We start from the raw sequence: 20,741 nt of genomic DNA on the forward strand, positions 1-20,741 counted from the left end.
ATCCTACTCTTTAAAAACCAAAGATGTTTTTATCCTTCATCCAATCAGTGAAGACATTTCACTCACCAAAGAGCATAAGTGTACCTGCATTTTGGACTAATTAAGATGGACTTTTCACAGGTATTTTTCTTCATTCTGCTCCCATTAGCTGCCTAATGGCAAATACAGCATAATTTACCTTCTAGCTAGTTTGTATGCAGCCTTTAGCAGGATGCGGTTTGTCTGTTTATCTTGTTACCAGCCAGTCAGATCTCTTAATCTACAAGTACTGTAGGCGAGGGTCAGGAACACAAACAGCAAAGTAATAAGATGATTTGAAGCTGTTAGAAACGCAGCAATTTTATGAAAAGCCTCAATATAACTGCCTAGAAAATTTTTCCCAGAAAGATGCTGAAGTATTTTTTTTAGTGAACTTTAAAATCCCAAAGCTAATTAAAAAAACAACAACAACAAAAAAAAAAACAAGGTTAGAATGCCTTGTCTCATAAAAAAAAACAAAAGGGTCTAAATGCTGGATAAGTTCAACTAAACTGACCCTGAAACCAACTAATAAATGATGAAATAAGTTAACTGTCACTTGTAAAAAAAAATGTACAATAGAAACAATCCTGATCTTGGTCCACCTAGCTTGCATTGCCTTCCCGTGTAATTCCGCTCAAAACAAGTTCTTGCTTCCTCCGCAGTCTGGACTTGGATTCTCTCTAGACGGTTTTCCACAGGGCCAATCAACAAACAGAAAGCGAAGTAGTGAACGATAACACTGATTTTCTGCACAGTTTTAGAATTGTAGTCTGCAATGGCAGCAGAGGAAGTGAACAAAGTCATTCAGTTCCAGTTGGTCAAAATATTCACTTAACATCCCCACCTGGCTTGTTCAGAACAGCACCTCCCTCCTTGCAGTGGAGGATGGTTGTTTACAGCACAGGCAATTTCCGGCAAGCTTCTTCTCAAACTGGCGCATTAAATACGTCACAAGCAAACTCTAGTGAGCGGGTAAAATTTAAAACCACAACACAGTCCACGCCTCCAAGAAGCAATTGTTTCTCCAAAGCCGAGAGCCCAGACCTTCTGTATGAAGCAAAGTGTAGTTCAAGGGGCAGGTTTTTACTAGGCTAGGGTCTGCCATAAATCCTGCAGTAACAGTAGGCAGTTAAATTTGTTTAATATTGTACAATAACTAGGAAAACATTAAATGCCACTGTTGCATTTGGAAAACATAAAAAACATTATTAGTTTATTATTTATTCTTTCATCTTACATTTGTTTACAAAGGCAATCTCAGTGAGACAAAGGGAGTAATTCTCAAGATAGTCTTTATAGTTCAAAACAGATATAATGGAATACAGCTGAGGCTCTATGTGTTAGAAAGACAGTAACCAAGTGAAAGGTGAAATAGGTATACCAGTACGACTACAACTACCACTAACAGCTATGAAGCAGACATTACATTGCTTAAATCAATAACTCCAGCATGTGGTCAAACTTTTATGCAGAACAGTGATGATATTGAAAACCATATTAAATTTCCACAAAATATTTATGAAGCAAATTTTTATCTCACCATGTCCAGAATAAGTAATTGCTGGTGGTCAAATGCAAAAAAAAAAAAAATCAAGGTTGATAAAATTTTCACAAGTTGGTCAGGTTCAAAATGTTATGTATGGCAAATCGGAGGTAAAAAGAAAAACTGACTTTTTTTTAATGCTCCGAGATTGTGTTTGTTCTGCAGAAAACTACCAAATTGGTAAATGAGAAAGTTATAGTTGTCTGCATGTTAAGGGAATAACATAATATAGAAGTATTTTTAATCCCAGCCTGCTCTCTGGCACCATGAAATGCAAGATAGAAACCAAAGAAAAAAATGCTCCTGAAACATAGAGAGAAACACCAACAAAGGTGAGAATAATGGCGACATATTGAAGGGAATACTTCACAAAGCCTATTCTGTGAGTATCCTTTTCAGGCAGCAAACCCGCCGTAATTTGGTCTGCATCATCTGCCTCTAGTCACAATGCAGCACTACAGCTTTGAAATGGATGGCAAATGAAGGCCATTTGTACATAATCACAGCAGATATAAGAATTCAGGAGCCCTACAATGTGCTGTTGAGGTGGAAAGAAAGACCTTGGTCTATCTGTGGCAGCCAGCGTGGCTAAGGTTCGGCGGGGGTGTCGAGGGGTCTTTCTTTTTCTCTCTCTTCTTTTTTTTTTCCAAGAAACAAGCAAATCAATTCAAATCAAATCAGCTTGCTAGCCGTGACATTTAAACAGTTCAATTTACATCCTTATGTTAAGAGGAGAGCCTCTCTCTAAGATCCTATTCATTCCCGAAGAAATTAGACGGCTATATTTCAGCCGCTTAATAGAGCAAATATGTAGCTGTACCGAGGAAGAAACCGTGTCTTCTCAGGCCGTACAAAGGGCTGGGCATTGTGTGTTATTATGAGTGGAGGACAAAAACACAGACAGACATAACACACAAAGTAGATGCGGGCACAATGCACGTTATGCATGCAGTACAGCATCCTTGCACAGATGAGTGTGAAGTGAAAAACATGAATGTATGCAGACACAGAGTCATTGCTGCTTAGTGTATATGCAGAGGGCTGCTGCCCTGCTGTGAAGGCTGGCAGGCACTTTTGTCATGGTGGTCCTTTTGTTTCACATCAAACAAAACGCCACAGCTTTGCATACGGCTCCACTAATTTCTGCTAGTGTGACCCAGCCATTTATCTTTGCCTCTCACCTTCTCTCCTCCTCTGCTCCCCCTAATGTGGCTCTGATAGCTGCTCTCCACCAAGCGGTGCTGCTCAGGACGATAGAGGCGTCTTCAGGCCAGAGTTGACACAAATGTGCACGCTCTTATCATGCGTGATTGCGCACAAACACACATAATTAAGCAAATACAGATCCATACAATATGTGCGCGCCCACATGCAGACATAAACACCAAAATAAGTCTAAAGGCGGACAGACGCAGGAAACTGCACTAACAGTCAGATGCCCGCAGCTATGGAGAACCTTGAGATAAAAACAAACCAGAAGCAATAGATGGGCAGGCACTTAAGAGTTTTGAAGGCAGGCAACACAAGCACGCAGCATTAAATGAAGGGCTTTTCAAAGCATTCATATGCAACAAACTTAAGTGTTTTTTTTTTATTTGCATTGTGATGACCTCAGGTGAAGGTTGCACTACTTGCAAAGTATTTTGAATGACTATCAATGTGGAGTAGTTTCGCACAAGTTAGAGGGTTATACTTGCAGTTTAGCAATATGTGCTTGTACTGTATGCTCATTGACTATATGCATACATATATGGTCAGGAGAAACCATGCTGAACACTGATACTACTGTGTCTTAATGTTTTCATAATAGATATAGAATATGGAACCTAGAAGAATCACATTGAAACAACAAATACCTATCAGATTATCAAATATTAAGTAATCAATAAAATTCTACTTGAATAACAAAACCATAGAAGCTCCAGACAAAGGCGTATCAGGCAAAACAACAGGCATATTTCCTTTTTGCAACAAAGCTTTGTGATCCTAGGATAATTTAGTGTTAGTATTACTTCTGGTTCATCAAATCTGATGAACCAGAAGTTGACAATTTCAAACACATTTAAAAATGAAAGAACACTAACAAATGAGAAAAATAGATTTACTGGATATAAAGCTGTTTTTCTTACATTGCATACATTAAAGCTGGTAAACCATTTAACAGGATTGCATTAGTAAAAACAAAACAAAAAAAAAAAAATAGAAGTCTGCTGGAGAAAGATGACTTGTGTCATAATTCCATGAGACAACAGCAACGACAAAGGTAAGGGTATCCACAGTTAGTAAATATAATAAAATCAAGAAATGTTTAATTTCACAATTTCCAAAATTACAGTAAAACTAATGTCTAAAAAGCATGGCTCTTCAAGCTAATTTGGAAATATGAACTTGTTGCATTCAAATCAGAACTTAAAAGGAAAAGGGTGTTATGTTTCCTCTATTTCAGCTGTGAACCTCTGCCTCAAGTCCTTTAAATCTTGTTTGTATGAGTAGAAAGATGGATTCTGGATCTAAACATCAAGGCTCTGTCAGCAATGTCAAGACAGCTACTATGCCCCGTCACGGTAAAGAAGAAGCTGAGCAAGACCGTAAATATTATGATTTACTTTTTGATCCAAATTCTAACCTTCATCAATAGTCAGAAAATAAGGTGAAAATAAGTTTTTAAATGAAAGTATCTCTGTAGCGTGGCAGGGTTCTGCTTAGAGATAAGGTGAAGATCACCATCAGCTCAAACTAGAGGTGCTGCTCTTCAACATGGAAAGGATGTGATTTAGGTTGTTGTCAGTGTGAGGAGAACTAAGGGGCAAACAAGGAACATAATGGAGGGGTAGTATATATCTTTTGGCCCATGAATACCATGGGAAAATATTTAAAGCTAGTTATTGGGAAGATGTCTTCCTATACATCCTGTACGCATAACCTTGTGATCCAATGAGAAAAGGTGAATGAATGAATGACTTCTCTTAAATAGTAGGTTTGATCTAAAATAGGAGAAATTGGAAATAAAGATTGTTGAAAAAGTATTTAAAGATCAGCAGAACGCTGTCACCTGTGGTCCTACACAGAAAGCATAAATAACAATAACCTACCCATCTCAGCACGAGAGATTGGAGGACAAAAAAAAAGTAGAAGGACAAAAACGGTAGAGTGGAACTTGAGTGTAAATACCTGAGCACGGACGAAAACTGAAGTGGTATGGCTAATTAATGATTTTGTAAACAAAGTTAAAGCTGAACTGTTGCCGTTCTTTAGAAAAATGACTGTGAACTTGTTTAGAAAACACAAAGTGAAATAAAACGATTAAAACTACAAGCACAACTTGTAAATATAATTATGGAAAACTGAACTGGAGATATTCTGAAAAAAATAAAATCCCTGCCTGTCTCACCTGAGCAATATCATCCCACATCTGACACCTGCCACAGCACACATTATACTTACACAAACAAAACCCAGGATGCCTGAGAAAGACTGCACATCAACAGAACGAACACTGAATTGAAACAGATGGCATTTCAGAGAAACTGTGCAGACAGCTTTCCGGAAAGCATGTACAGTTCATATACAGCGTGTTTCACAGAGGACACTCAAAAATCTGCAACTATGTTTCTGAGGAGCTGTTGTAGTGGCTGGCTGGCTGGTTGGCATCCACACTTTGCTGTACTGGGTACTGGGGGACAGATGCATTCTTACGTAAGGCATTATATAATGCTGTCCTGTCTTATAAATTAAATTCCATCCATCAATTTCTAAGACATGCTTAAAGATGGTCTAGAGATGGTTAGACAGAATTTTTTCAACATAACTACCACAACTTTATACATGGATCTAAATATCCAGCTCAGTTAATTAGAAAGTTGATTTATTTCAGTATTTCTCTTCAATGGGTGAAACAGATATTAAATAGATGCTTGAAAAGTATAATATTATGTAAGATCAATGAAAAAGCTTTGTTAAATAAGAAATGTCAGTCTGCTTAAAATGATGTCCATGTACAATAAAGTGTATGCACTCCATTCATGGTCAAGTCTCCTCTTGCATTGGGGACATGGACCGGCCTGTGGCTCTGTTGAGGTGTTCAGGAAGCCCAGGTTCTTTAATGCTTTAATAGCAGGCATTCAGGTTGTCTGGATAATTGACTTATTTTGTGTGTATTTGGTGTCTCTTATTTTCTTCCTTTCTTCCTCTATGGATTTCTTTACAGGTTTTACATCAGGAAGTCAATCAAGCACAGTGATACCATGGTCATTAAATTAAGTATCAGTATTTTGGCTGTGTGTATCATGTCCTGCTGGAAAAGAAAATCAGCATCTCCACAAGGCTTGTGAGCAGATGGAGGCATCAAGTGTTGTAGTGTTTCCTGGTAAATGTCTTGGTTTTATATAAAAAATTAAAAAAAAAAAAAACAAGGTGGTGGATCAAAACCCGCAGATGAACTCCCTATATCATCATAGACTGAGGAAACTTTAGACTGGATGACCGGCAACTTCTATTGTGTGCCTTTCCAAATCATTTCAAAATGAAATTCAAAATATTCTTGTGTCTGGAAGAAAATACTTTTAATGACAGAGCAACAGCCCTGTCCTTTTACTTCTTAGCCCATGTGAGACAAGTCTGATATTTCTGGTTCAGGAAGGACCTAACAATAGGGATGCACCATTGTGTATGAACATGTTATTCCTACAATGACCAAATAGCATAATATTCATGTTGAAAATGTAAGGTTTCTTTTCATAAACTTTATGCAGTGGTTTCTGAAAACTGAATCTTGTGTTTGTTTTTTTGCTATATGCCTATGTTGTTATCAGTGTCAATATTTATCACTATGTGTGGAATATATACGTTTATTTAAATTGCTGAAATAGAATAGTGTCAAGATGTTACATAATTCACTGAGATGCATCTGTCCTTCCGTGATTTTAAGTGATGGACACAGATGAAAAGAATTAAAAGAAAGCGAAGCAGAGCCTCCAGTCTCACCAAAATGTTTCTTTTCTATGATCGGATTTACTGGGATATTTTGATGTTATGACACAAGAGGTAAAAATAAACCAGCAAAACAGAAAGATGATGTCATGTAACAACTCATGTATGAGCTCAATATACAGTGAGACAGATGGGTGACAACTGGTACAAAACTTGTTATAATCTGTGTGCTACGGGTTAAAAAGAAACTGTTTTTGAAAACCAAGGGAATGCCAATTTGTGGTGCTTTCAAACTTTACAGCTCAGAGAGCTGAAGAGGGAGGAAACAACACAGTGGCCGAAGGTCTGAGGTAGGAAAAGAGAAGACCACAGAAGGATTGATGAATTTATATGAAGTGACAAATGTGCTAGACTGGAGAAGCACACAGCAGTCGAACCTTACAGTGCTACTCTCTGTTTACCTGCCTTAGCTCCTACTGAAAGGCAGTTTGTTAGCCTTTGATGCATCTATAATTAGTCAGTACACACTGTGAAGTGTTTAAAAAGAATCAAATTGCATTGAAACACTTGAGTGCTCTAAACACTGGCTAACATGCTCTGCGGTGAGGGGAGCGAGCAGGAGAAATTAATGTTGGGCCTTTTGATGTGCTTGATCAGAAACGTATTTATTAACTGCAAAGGGGAGCGGTAATTAACCCGCAGACAGCTTGTTTTCTCTGGGTCTTCTCGTGTGTCAAATGGTTCATCCCGAAAGGCTCCGCTCGCCACATGCCAGCTCATGCACACACATTCCATCCCTTTGGACCACTTTCTCCTCAATTAAGTAGACTGTGAGTGTGTGTATGTACTGTACATGTGTGTAGTTGTGCTGACATGAGTGGATAAGGGAATGCATAACAAGAATAAAAGAATTGCACACTGATGGATTTAAAACCTGAGATTTAATATAATAATCTTGCATGTGTGTAAGAAAGGAGATTTGTTTTTTTTTGTACTACCAAAAGACAAACAGCTTGTGGTAAAGCACTTAAACTTTAAAATAATAAAATAACTGCCAATGTAGAAATAAAAAAATATAAAAAAACAGAAACTGATGACTTAAGTTAAAGATCATACAAACACCTGAAACAGCATAATTTAACTATCTTGCCTCCAAAAGTAAAAGCATCTTTTAAATGAATTTTTTCCCATTATGCATTATGCTTTGCATTGATATACATATGATCTATATTCATATTTGTTGCAGGGTTTTCATATGACAAGGACATGACATAAAGGCAGTAAGTAAGGCGCTCACCGAGTCTTTCCTTGCAGACTCACACAAAGAGAAAGAATATGAAGAAAACACAGAGACTGAAAGATTCAAATAGAGAGAATAGACGGTCTTCGTCACACAGTGAGAAAACCCAAGAGAACATGAGTCTGTCACAGACAAAACACCACATGAATATTTAGTAGTTAAATTAAAATTACAAAATAGTGAAACAAAAAAAGAGTAGGTGAAAGAGATGGACAGAAAATATCCCTGTGAACACCAGTGGGACAAGTCCAACTCTTTAATTCCCCACTACCCATGCTAACATTGTGCTGCCTGTCTCCTCCTCCCTTCATTTTAAAGAAAAGGAGAAAACAATCTCCCAAATAAAACAGGAAGTAGTGAGCCTCGCAGTATATCCCCTACATCAAACACAACAGTCCAATGTATCAGCAGAGGTAATGAAGTGTAGTGCTTTGAAGTAATAGTATTGCAAATCTTTATGAAAAGGCAAAAGCAGTTAACAAGACATCCGGCGTTGTTCCACATCGAAATTTCAGAATTTAAAAGTATTTTTTCATGCATTTATGAATCCTATCAATACTACATGATGTATATTGTTTGGGAAACATAAAGCAGCAGGATGCATGGTAGAAGAAAATGACATTGGAGAAGGCAACCTTTCAACATAATATTTGTTGCTTACCGTATACACTTATGTGGCAACAGTACATAGTTTCAAATTACTTTATCACAACACAAAAGAAAATAGTTTTAAGTATTGATTTGACTTTGATGATCTGTTCATCTTAGTCCCACAGTGCATCTGTGGTGTTATGGCTGCAGTGGGTCTCTACCCTTTTTCCTTGCAGGGTTCTGGACACAGACCTTCTGCAGGTGTTACGTTTTGCCCTGATTGGTGCTCTGCTGCTTTAAAGCTGCCATGCATGAAGCAGACAGGAGGCTTTTCAAACTCCCTCCCCAGAACTCCATTTGGTTTGGTTTGTATCTTTTGTTTGGGTTTTGTTAGGTTTGTTTCGCATTTGCTTGTTTCTGGTTCGCTATGGGTTTTTTGCGTTAATCTATTTTGTGGTCTCATTTCAGGTATTCCTTGTTTCAGGTTTTATTTCTTTAGTATAATTTAATAAATTAAATTTTCATTAAGTCAGAAAATCCTTGTGCGGTCTCCTTTAATGTTACCCCACAAAACGAGCCTGGTGGATGTAGAAAAAAAACAACAAAAACAACAAAAAACAGACACGTTAATATTAGGAATCGTCATGCATGAAGTCCATAAAATGTGTTAAAGTACAACAAAACAGCACCTTTTAAAAAAATCCATACCCCTTTTCTGTATTTATCACATTACTACAAAAAATTGTGTGGGGTGTTGCTGGAATATATAAGGGACTCTGTTGCCTTTAGGGTCTTTCTGGTCCATGTGTGCCCACTGAGGGAGTTGTATTAAATTCTTCAAAACAAAGCTCTCGATTTACCGGGTTATTTATATTTCAAACCTAACTTAAGGTTATGAGATATGAATCATGAAGACTGAGATCCCGGATACAAGGGGCTAAAATGAGCTTGCTCCATAGCAGGCTGGACTTGGTCGAACATATGATCAGAATAACTTTTGGGCGCATCCGGATGGAAGGAGACCCTGGTGCAGACTAAGATCCTGCAGGAGGCTGTGTGTTGTATAAGATGTTCAAATTTAGGAATGGTGTTTCTCAATATAATGCAGTTTAAAACCTCCTCAATATTATTCCTGACTTGTCTCTGCCATGTTTGTTGGTTGTTTTGATGGTTAGATTTATACTGGGATGAAATTACACACTAGGGCCTCTTATTTTGCACTGCATTTTAATCATGGTCATGGGAGAAAAGGATGTTGGGTATAAATACACACCACTAATCTCAAATCTCTTTTGCAAAAACAAAAATAATTCCAACAGTCACATTTCTTCCACTTCCCATTTATCAGCAACATTAAGTTGGTCTATCACTTAATATCAAATACATAGAGTTTTAATTGAAAATCAGTTTAACTTCCCTCCCACCAGTTTCCATCCTATCCACTTTTTGTCTTAAAAGATTTTGTTCTGTGTTAATGTCTGTTTTTTTTTTCGTCTTTCATAATTTGTTTCATGTAAGTCTCTGCACAACGTCAAACTGATACTTTGATAAGGCATCTTTTGATTAAATTCAGCATTCAGTTTTAAAAGTATCAGTGAGGAGAAGAGTACAAAAATGGTGAAAAAATGTTTACATTTACCAAAGTCTAAATTTATACATTTCACACAGTGCTGTGTACACTACTGAGATCTGCTGCTCATTTATACATTTTCACCGTTTCATGTGAAGTTGCAAGCTTGACTCTAGTTTTGTGGATAATACAGAAGAATGACATTCAGCATCTCAATGTGTCTTTAATTAATAGGAGGTAAGGAGGGCAGGTGAAAAACTAGCACACTTACTAGCTCAACGAAAGACAGGCCTCCGTAGCTGTGGGCGATAATGAAGACATTCTTGGCAGCAGCTTTGGACACAAAGTGGTCCCACACGTAGAGCACGTGTTCTTCAGAGGAGGTGTTTTCCTTTAACAGAGAAAAACAAAATCAAATGTCACATCTGTATCAAAGAGAAACAGAAATACACTTAAGTAGACTTTGCCAAACCAGTTAAAGAATCAGCATTTTATTAAACTGTATTGATGCTTTCATTCTAAAATATTAGATCCTTAACCCTAAAGCCCAGCAAAATTGGAAAAAATAAAAAATAAAAAATATTAAAACGTGGCGTTAGCCTAAGGTAGCTTTAATAAAAAGCCACACTTCAGCAGATCAATAAGTCTTGCATTTTGCAAATGCCCTAGATGTAAAACTCAATAGTGAGGATGACATAACATTTAAATCTTAATTTGTAGCCCACTGCTGAATCAATGGCCCATCCAAACACCAGTGAGGGCATAATAGGAAGACACTAAAAGAAGGTCAAAAGGGGAAAAAAAAGCAACAGCAAATAGGAGATAAAAACATGCACATCTGCCAATGTACTCACATCAATCTCATCTGTATGTATACAGACACACAGACATCCAGGTTCATGGAACTGGGAGACATGTTTAATTAACCTGAGATGTAAGTGCTTATCCAAGGCTAGCAGTGAACAATAGTAAAAGTACAGGCCAGAAAAGGGCAAACGTTAATGAACTTGGGACATTGATTCTAGGCTTTGATTTCCTATCAAACTGTCTGGTTCACAATAGAAATCAACAACGCATACCCACAAGAGAATGCTCTCCACCCAGAGCCTCGCTGACTGGAAACACCTGTATCTTCCAAAGCAACTCCGCACCATGCCAGAGAAATGCTACCCCCACAACACACAACCACACTGACAAGCACCCGCATTTCTACTAATTAGCATACCTATGCATGTTAAAAAAAATAATAATATCTGAAAATAAACAAACACACGGCCTATGGAGAATGGAGCCTCATCTGTTAATTGAGTGTCAAACTGTTCAATGTGACTCAAAACAAATAATTAGCAATATAAGGTAAAGGACAAAGGATGTCTCTTCGGAGACTATCCTGTTAGTTTCCATAAATGTGATTGCATTTTAATAAGATAGTGCATTACAACAGAAAGATAATTACTTTAACTTTCACTTTCCAAAAGGTGGTAATTGAGGAGAAAGTGTAGAACAAAAACACACGTACACAAACGTGTAACAGAATGTGGTTTAAGCAGAACTTTTAGAGGATAGTAAACCCCCCTTTGAATTGATGAGTGTTTTGCTTGCCTGCATCTGTGCGTACAAGTCTGTGTAAGCTTGTAGCATTTGATGATGTGCTGATGTGTATTTTTTAAGTCGTGGTGTTTGTCTAGAACTAAATTAACCTGTCAGGCTGTTTGTGTTTGCGCCATATTAGCATGTGGGGGTTGTAGTGTCAGCGCCAACCTCAGTTCACAGAGTGTGATGCAAGAGCGGGCAACTCAATGTTGCCCTGCCCTTCTACCGTCAGTGCAGCGCACTTGTTTCACTGTGTGCGTGTTGTGTTTGCGTGTGCGTGGGTACGTGTATGGGTTCTGGGCATGTGCGCGGTGGCTGGCTGAAGCAGAGTTGTCTGTCTGAAAGGCTGTGACATCAAAGTGCTTTGAAGTCTCCCTGCTCTCTCCTCCACCACGTCACCCTTCATCTATGAGGCTCATTTCATTAGTCTGCCTCCCCACCCTCACTTTCTCCCTCTTGTCTATATTCTTTGCTCCTCCACAGATGCCACCTGTTTTCTTTCACACACCTTTTTCTCTCCTTTTGTCCTCCTCTCTAGTCAACCTTTACCGGAGAGGCCTGACTTGGGTTTGTGACTGTATGCAGCTCTTTTAAGTCTGTGCATGCCACCTCTCCTCCACATTCAAAATAGTCTTAACAATATGCAGGCTAATCAGAATTAGTGTCTTGCAAAAGTATCCATGGTACATTGAATCTTGATATTTTCTCATCTTGCAGCAAATTTCAATAGATTTTATTGATATTGTATATGACAGACCAACACAGAATAGTAAAGGGTTTGATTTTCAAATTTTTTAGTCCCTTTCAATAAATTAAAATCTGGTGCAACCACCAATCTACAAAAGTCACACATTTTGTAAATAAAGTACAATTATGTTTACTTTAATGACAGGATAAATTCACTTGTTCTGTGAAGGCCTAAGAGGTTTGACAGAGAACATTAGAGAGCAAGCAACCTCATGAAGACCAAGGAGCCCAGCAGACAGATCAGGGATAAAGTTGTAGAGAGGTTTAAAGAAGAGATAAATTATAAAAGAATATCCAACATTTTAATCATCTCATTGAGAAAGTCCATCATTTGAAAGTGCAAAAAAGATGACATAACTGCAGACCTATCTACACATGGCTGTCTTAAGTTGACTGGATGGGGATTAAGGGCATTAAAAAGAAAAGCAACCAAAAGGCACTTTAGTAACTCTGGAGGAGTACCGGAGATCCACAGTCTAGGTGGAAAGAGAGACAGGGCAACCATTAGTTGTGCCCTCCAAAAATTAGTTATTACTTAAGAAAGACTAGAAAGAATCCAGGAAAACTTGTAGTAGTTTGTCACAAGCTACCAGATCTTCAAAGCAATACTTTAACTAGAAGCATATTCTTATGCAAGAATGGCTCAACCCAACTACAAGCATAGATCAAAACAATATATTCCAATCTGACTGATCTTGATCTACCAATACACCAATACAAATGTTGGTTTGTAGATCTGAATAGGTGATAAAATCCTATCCAAAAAATGTACACCTTTGATGGCAAGGAAGTAGGTGGTAATGGTAAATTTTCTGAGTTTAAATTGCTGTTTTTCATTCATATTTGCCATTCAATGTGCTTTATATTGGAGCTAGGTAGACAACCTGGGGAAAAGAGAAAATCCCAGGTGGATTTAAGTCCACAACTTTCCCACTGAAACATGATTACTCTTCTCATTAAGTTACAGTCATCTATATTTAGATGCTTGCTGGTTTTCAAAGTTTACTACGTCATGGTTACAAATCCCAATTAAATACATCGATCTGAGACTGCAGGTTAAAAACAATTCTAAAGGGATGTGAATGTCTTTAAAAAAGGCACGGTAGCATACAGGTGATAATAAATGTTTAATAAATATTTCACAGACTGCAGACTGATTGATGTCTTTAGTTTGACAAAGAGAGCCCTTGATTCCACCCCCACCAATTTGCTGATACACAAGCAGCAAAAACAATGTGACTGAATACCTGGCATAGTGCGGTACTGAATAATCTAAACATTAGTTTACTGCTGCAATTATTTCCTGAGGTTAATTTGCTGAAGTGGAGCATGCCGCCCTGCGAGAACGACTTCCTGTCACTAGCTCTCACACGAGGTATTTTATTTTTTTATGCTTTTCTTCCCAGAGTTTTTCTACACAGTCAGTGCTGCTTTTGTGTGTTTGTGTGTGCATCTGCCAGCCTTGTCAGAATAGCATTCAAACTGTGCACCTGTTGCCATCTTTCTTNTTAATCTATTTTGTGGTCTCATTTCAGGTATTCCTTGTTTCAGGTTTTATTTCTTTAGTATAATTTAATAAATTAAATTTTCATTAAGTCAGAAAATCCTTGTGCGGTCTCCTTTAATGTTACCCCACAAAACGAGCCTGGTGGATGTAGAAAAAAAACAACAAAAACAACAAAAAACAGACACGTTAATATTAGGAATCGTCATGCATGAAGTCCATAAAATGTGTTAAAGTACAACAAAACAGCACCTTTTAAAAATATCCATACCCCTTTTCTGTATTTATCACATTACTACAAAAAATTGTGTGGGGTGTTGCTGGAATATATAAGGGACTCTGTTGCCTTTAGGGTCTTTCTGGTCCATGTGTGCCCACTGAGGGAGTTGTATTAAATTCAAAACAAAGCTCTCGATTTACCGGGTTATTTATATTTCAAACCTAACTTAAGGTTATGAGATATGAATCATGAAGACTGAGATCCTGGATACAAGGGGCTAAAATGAGCTTGCTCCATAGCAGGCTGGACTTGGTCGAACATATGATCAGAATAACTTTTGGGCGCATCCGGATGGAAGGAGACCCTGGTGCAGACTAAGGTCCTGCATGAGGTTGTGTGTTGTATAAGATGTTCAAATTTAGGAATGGTGTTTCTCAATATAATGCAGTTTAAAACCTCCTCAATATTATTCCTGACTTGTCTCTGCCATGTTTGTTGGTTGTTTTGATGGTTAGATTTATACTGGGATGAAATTACACACTAGGGCCTCTTATTTTGCACTGCATTTTAATCATGGTCATGGGAGAAAAGGATGTTGGGTATAAATACACACCACTAATCTCAAATCTCTTTTGCAAAAACAAAAATAATTCCAACAGTCACATTTCTTCCACTTCCCATTTATCAGCAACATTAAGTTGGTCTATCACTTAATATCAAATACACAGAGTTTTAATTGAAAATCAGTTTAACTTCCCTCCCACCAGTTTCCATCCTATCCACTTTTTGTCTTAAAAGATTTTGTTCTGTGTTAATGTCTGTTTTTTTTTTCGTCTTTCATAATTTGTTTCATGTAAGTCTCTGCACAACGTCAAACTGATACTTTGATAAGGCATCTTTTGATTAAATTCAGCATTCAGTTTTAAAAGTATCAGTGAGGAGAAGAGTACAAAAATGGTGAAAAAATGTTTACATTTACCAAAGTCTAAATTTATACATTTCACACAGTGCTATGTACACTACTGTGATCTGCTGCTCATTTATACATTTTCACCGTTTCATGTGAAGTTGCAAGCTTGACTCTAGTTTTGTGGATAATACAGAAGAATGACATTCAGCATCTCAATGTGTCTTTAATTAATAGGAGGTAAGGAGGGCAGGTGAAAAACTAGCACACTTACTAGCTCAACGAAAGACAGGCCTCCGTAGCTGTGGGCGATAATGAAGACATTCTTGGCAGCAGCTTTGGACACAAAGTGGTCCCACACGTAGAGCACGTGTTCTTCAGAGGAGGTGTTTTCCTTTAACAGAGAAAAACAAAATCAAATGTCACATCTGTATCAAAGAGAAACAGAAATACACTTAAGTAGACTTTGCCAAACCAGTTAAAGAATCAGCATTTTATTAAACTGTATTGATGCTTTCATTCTAAAATATTAGATCCTTAACCCTAAAGCCCAGCAAAATTGGAAAAAATAAAAAATAAAAAATATTAAAACGTGGCGTTAGCCTAAGGTAGCTTTAATAAAAAGCCACACTTCAGCAGATCAATAAGTCTTGCATTTTGCAAATGCCCTAGATGTAAAACTCAATAGTGAGGATGACATAACATTTAAATCTTAATTTGTAGCCCACTGCTGAATCAATGGCCCATCCAAACACCAGTGAGGGCATAATAGGAAGACACTAAAAGAAGGTCAAAAGGGGAAAAAAAAGCAACAGCAAATAGGAGATAAAAACATGCACATCTGCCAATGTACTCACATCAATCTCATCTGTATGTATACAGACACACAGACATCCAGGTTCATGGAACTGGGAGACATGTTTAATTAACCTGAGATGTAAGTGCTTATCCAAGGCTAGCAGTGAACAATAGTAAAAGTACAGGCCAGAAAAGGGCAAACGTTAATGAACTTGGGACATTGATTCTAGGCTTTGATTTCCTATCAAACTGTCTGGTTCACAATAGAAATCAACAACGCATACCCACAAGAGAATGCTCTCCACCCAGAGCCTCGCTGACTGGAAACACCTGTATCTTCCAAAGCAACTCCGCACCATGCCAGAGAAATGCTACCCCCACAACACACAACCACACTGACAAGCACCCGCATTTCTACTAATTAGCATACCTATGCATGTTAAAAAAAATAATAATATCTGAAAATAAACAAACACACGGCCTATGGAGAATGGAGCCTCATCTGTTAATTGAGTGTCAAACTGTTCAATGTGACTCAAAACAAATAATTAGCAATATAAGGTAAAGGACAAAGGATGTCTCTTCGGAGACTATCCTGTTAGTTTCCATAAATGTGATTGCATTTTAATAAGATAGTGCATTACAACAGAAAGATAATTACTTTAACTTTCACTTTCCAAAAGGTGGTAATTGAGGAGAAAGTGTAGAACAAAAACACACGTACACAAACGTGTAACAGAATGTGGTTTAAGCAGAACTTTTAGAGGATAGTAAACCCCCCTTTGAATTGATGAGTGTTTTGCTTGCCTGCATCTGTGCGTACAAGTCTGTGTAAGCTTGTAGCATTTGATGATGTGCTGATGTGTATTTTTTAAGTCGTGGTGTTTGTCTAGAACTAAATTAACCTGTCAGGCTGTTTGTGTTTGCGCCATATTAGCATGTGGGGGTTGTAGTGTCAGCGCCAACCTCAGTTCACAGAGTGTGATGCAAGAGCGGGCAACTCAATGTTGCCCTGCCCTTCTACCGTCAGTGCAGCGCACTTGTTTCACTGTGTGCGTGTTGTGTTTGCGTGTGCGTGGGTACGTGTATGGGTTCTGGGCATGTGCGCGGTGGCTGGCTGAAGCAGAGTTGTCTGTCTGAAAGGCTGTGACATCAAAGTGCTTTGAAGTCTCCCTGCTCTCTCCTCCACCACGTCACCCTTCATCTATGAGGCTCATTTCATTAGTCTGCCTCCCCACCCTCACTTTCTCCCTCTTGTCTATATTCTTTGCTCCTCCACAGATGCCACCTGTTTTCTTTCACACACCTTTTTCTCTCCTTTTGTCCTCCTCTCTAGTCAACCTTTACCGGAGAGGCCTGACTTGGGTTTGTGACTGTATGCAGCTCTTTTAAGTCTGTGCATGCCACCTCTCCTCCACATTCAAAATAGTCTTAACAATATGCAGGCTAATCAGAATTAGTGTCTTGCAAAAGTAACCATGGTACATTGAATCTTGATATTTTCTCATCTTGCAGCAGATTTCAATAGATTGTATATGACAGACCAACACAGAATAGTAAAGGGTTTGATTTTCAAATTTTTTAGTCCCTTTCAATAAATTAAAATCTGGTGCAACCACCAATCTACAAAAGTCACACATTTTGTAAATAAAGTACAATTATGTTTACTTTAATGTCAGGATACATTCACTTGTTCTGTGAAGGCCTAAGAGGTTTGACAGAGAACATTAGAGAGCAAGCAACCTCATGAAGACCAAGGAGCCCAGCAGACAGATCAGGGATAAAGTTGTAGAGAGGCTTAAAGAAGAGATAAATTATAAAAGAATATCCAACATTTTAATCATCTCATTGAGAAAGTCCATCATTTGAAAGTGCAAAAAAGATGACATAACTGCAGACCTATCTACACATGGCTGTCTTAAGTTGACTGGATGGGGATTAAGGGCATTAAAAAGAAAAGCAACCAAAAGGCACTTTAGTAACTCTGGAGGAGTACCGGAGATCCACAGTCTAGGTGGAAAGAGAGACAGGGCAACCATTAGTTGTGCCCTCCAAAAATTAGTTATTACTTAAGAAAGACTAGAAAGAATCCAGGAAAACTTGTAGTAGTTTGTCACAAGCTACCAGATCTTCAAAGCAATACTTTAACTAGAAGCATATTCTTATGCAAGAATGGCTCACCCCAACTACAGGCATAGATCAAAACAATATATTCCAATCTGACTGATCTTGATCTACCAATACACCAATACAAATGTTGGTTTGTAGATCTGAATAGGTGATAGAATCCTATCCAAAAAATGTACACCTTTGATGGCAAGGAAGTAGGTGGTAATGGTAAATTTTCTGAGTTTAAATTGCTGTTTTTCATTCATATTTGCCATTCAATGTGCTTTATATTGGAGCTAGGTAGACAACCTGGGGAAAAGAGAAAATCCCAGGTGGATTTAAGTCCACAACTTTCCCACTGAAACATGATTACTCTACTCATTAAGTTACAGTCATCTATATTTAGATGCTTGCTGGTTTTCAAAGTTTACTACGTCATGGTTACAAATCCCAATTAAATACATCGATCTGAGACTCCTGGTTAAAAACAATTCTAAAGGGATGTGAATGTCTTTAAAAAAGGCACGGTAGCATACAGGTGATAATAAATGTTTAATAAATATTTCACAGACTGCAGACTGATTGATGTCTTTAGTTTGACAAAGAGAGCCCTTGATTCCACCCCCACCAATTTGCTGATACACAAGCAGCAAAAACAATGTGACTGAATACCTGGCATAGTGCGGTACTGAATAATCTAAACATTAGTTTACTGCTGCAATTATTTCCTGAGGTTAATTTGCTGAAGTGGAGCATGCCGCCCTGCGAGAACGACTTCCTGTCACTAGCTCTCACACGAGGTATTTTATTTTTTTATGCTTTTCTTCCCAGAGTTTTTCTACACAGTCTGTGCTGCTTTTGTGTGTTTGTGTGTGCATCTGCCAGCCTTGTCAGAATAGCATTCAAACTGTGCACCTGTTGCCATCTTTCTTCAACCATGACTGTCAAGGGACATTTGAGGGAGGATGCTGTTTGTGCATGCGATGGGTGGATGTAAAGGGATCTATGGTTTCTCCTCAGGGAATACAAAGCAGAAAAAAATCTATTATAAAACTAAGACAGAGTCAGGTCCAAACAATCTTAAGAAGCTGACAGCTAACTATTATCTATCAATCAACTAGACATAATGAAGTTGTCAAAAGTACTGGAATATATAAAGTTATCTTTTTTTTTTAATAATTACATGGTAATTCCCTGAAACAATATGGCTTTTAATTTTCAAGTTTTGGGGATGTTCCAATTTACTTTAAATTACCTAAAAATCTTTCATTTTGCTTATAGAGTCACATTTAATTGCATGCCTCTAATGGACACAAACGCAACACGCACACATACGCACAGTCAATTTCACACACATGCTCCTGATTTCCTAAAATCTAGCCCAGTTTAATACTGGTCCTGTGTTTATTCACTGTGATGAGAAGCAGGGAGAGGAGAGCAAAGGAGATGGGTTGCACAGCAGCCAGAATAACGGGACCAAAGCCAACACAAACCCAATGTCTGACCAACACAGGAAACAATGAATCTAACAACATCAACACACTCTGACAAACAACCAGTTAAGACCTCCCTGCTCCCCTGTCTGCTCCTCCTCCTTCACCGAAATGACAGAAAACAACTGAAAGTGCTGAAGTTTCTGGCTGGAAGACAGTGAGCAGCGTGGAACCGGAAAGCATCTCGTGGGTAAGAGCCATTCTGCTTTTTTTGCACTCCTCTACAGACCTTTTAGGGAGTGCCAAAACTGTCCGAACACTGTCACGGGATTCCTAAACAACTTTATTGGATGTGGACTCTTTAGCCAGTGCAGTGATGGTTCCAACCTTTGAAAAAAAAGCTCACTTAAGTATTTTAAGGTGTAATTCAGAGAAATATCTGAGGCAGAGGTTAAATCTATCCAAACACTCATAACATGGCAATATTATACCAGATTCATTCTTTTTTTTTATGGAAGGCAAACAAGTAACTTATTCAGCTCACACAGTCTTTCTCACACACTCTACTTTTGACTGAACATAGTGCTACTCAAAATCCTTAAAATATTTTGCACTCAAGTAACAACCACAAACTTCTATGTATTTTATCAATAGTTAATGACACGAACAAGCACAACGTACTGGGAACTTGTAAATCAGAAGAAAAGGGTTTCTCTGGTTCAGTATTTCAGAGAAACACCCTTTGCTGCAATGTTTGCTTAAATTTCTTTGAAGACTGCAGACTTCAAAGAAAGTCTGCAGTCTCTCTAAGAGAGCTGTGTTTCTCTCTTAGATGAATCCACTAAAGGAGCTGAAGAGAGCAACATGACATGAGAATACCTGGACATTCTTGAAGCCAACAGGCGTACATCCTTACTTCAGAGAGGACAACTTCCACCAGAAAGATACAGTTTAAAAAAAACATGCCAGGAGGCATTCATGTCCACAGGAATAATGTTCAATTTCTCAAGGGGTGAGTCCCAGAACTCTTTTTGTTTTTTGAACACTATTACAATACCACCAGCACGCACATCTGAGCCTAGTTGGCCAGGCGCTGCACTGCTACGGCTTTTCTGAGTGTGAAATGATGAACAGGAGTGAAACTGCATCTACTAGCTGTAACATCTAAAATAAAATAATAATCCACGTTGGGCTTAGCACAAACATTGTAATACATGCAGCATGTATTACTATTCAAGATCAGTTTGTGGGGGCAGCAGCCTAAGTAGGGAGGCCCAGACTTCCCTCTCTCCAGCCACTTGGGCTGGCTCCTCTGGGAGATTCCCAAGGCATTCCCTGGCTAGAAGAGAAAAAAATAATCTCTTCATCATGTATTTAGGCATGCTTTAATTCCACTGAAGTTCAGGGTTCACTGACGACTTCATGAAAGGCTCACAACAAAGAAGCAAAAAACTGCTGAAAACTTCTAAATATATA

General features: G+C 38.2%; 1 protein-coding gene across 1 annotated transcript in view; it reads right to left on the bottom strand.

The window, feature by feature from the left end:
- arb2a (ARB2 cotranscriptional regulator A) overlaps window positions 1–20,741 on the bottom strand; it is a 169,187-nt gene that overhangs the window by 70,196 nt on the left and 78,250 nt on the right. Inside the window, exon 8 of the mRNA XM_007562727.2 lies at window positions 15,200–15,319. Coding sequence (XP_007562789.1) covers window positions 15,200–15,319 — 120 coding nt within the window. The remainder of the gene's footprint in view (window positions 1–15,199; window positions 15,320–20,741) is intronic.

The sequence above is a fragment of the Poecilia formosa genome, unplaced genomic scaffold (genome assembly GCF_000485575.1).
Source record: "Poecilia formosa unplaced genomic scaffold, Poecilia_formosa-5.1.2 Scaffold5, whole genome shotgun sequence".
NCBI classification, from domain to species: Eukaryota; Metazoa; Chordata; class Actinopteri; order Cyprinodontiformes; family Poeciliidae; genus Poecilia; species Poecilia formosa.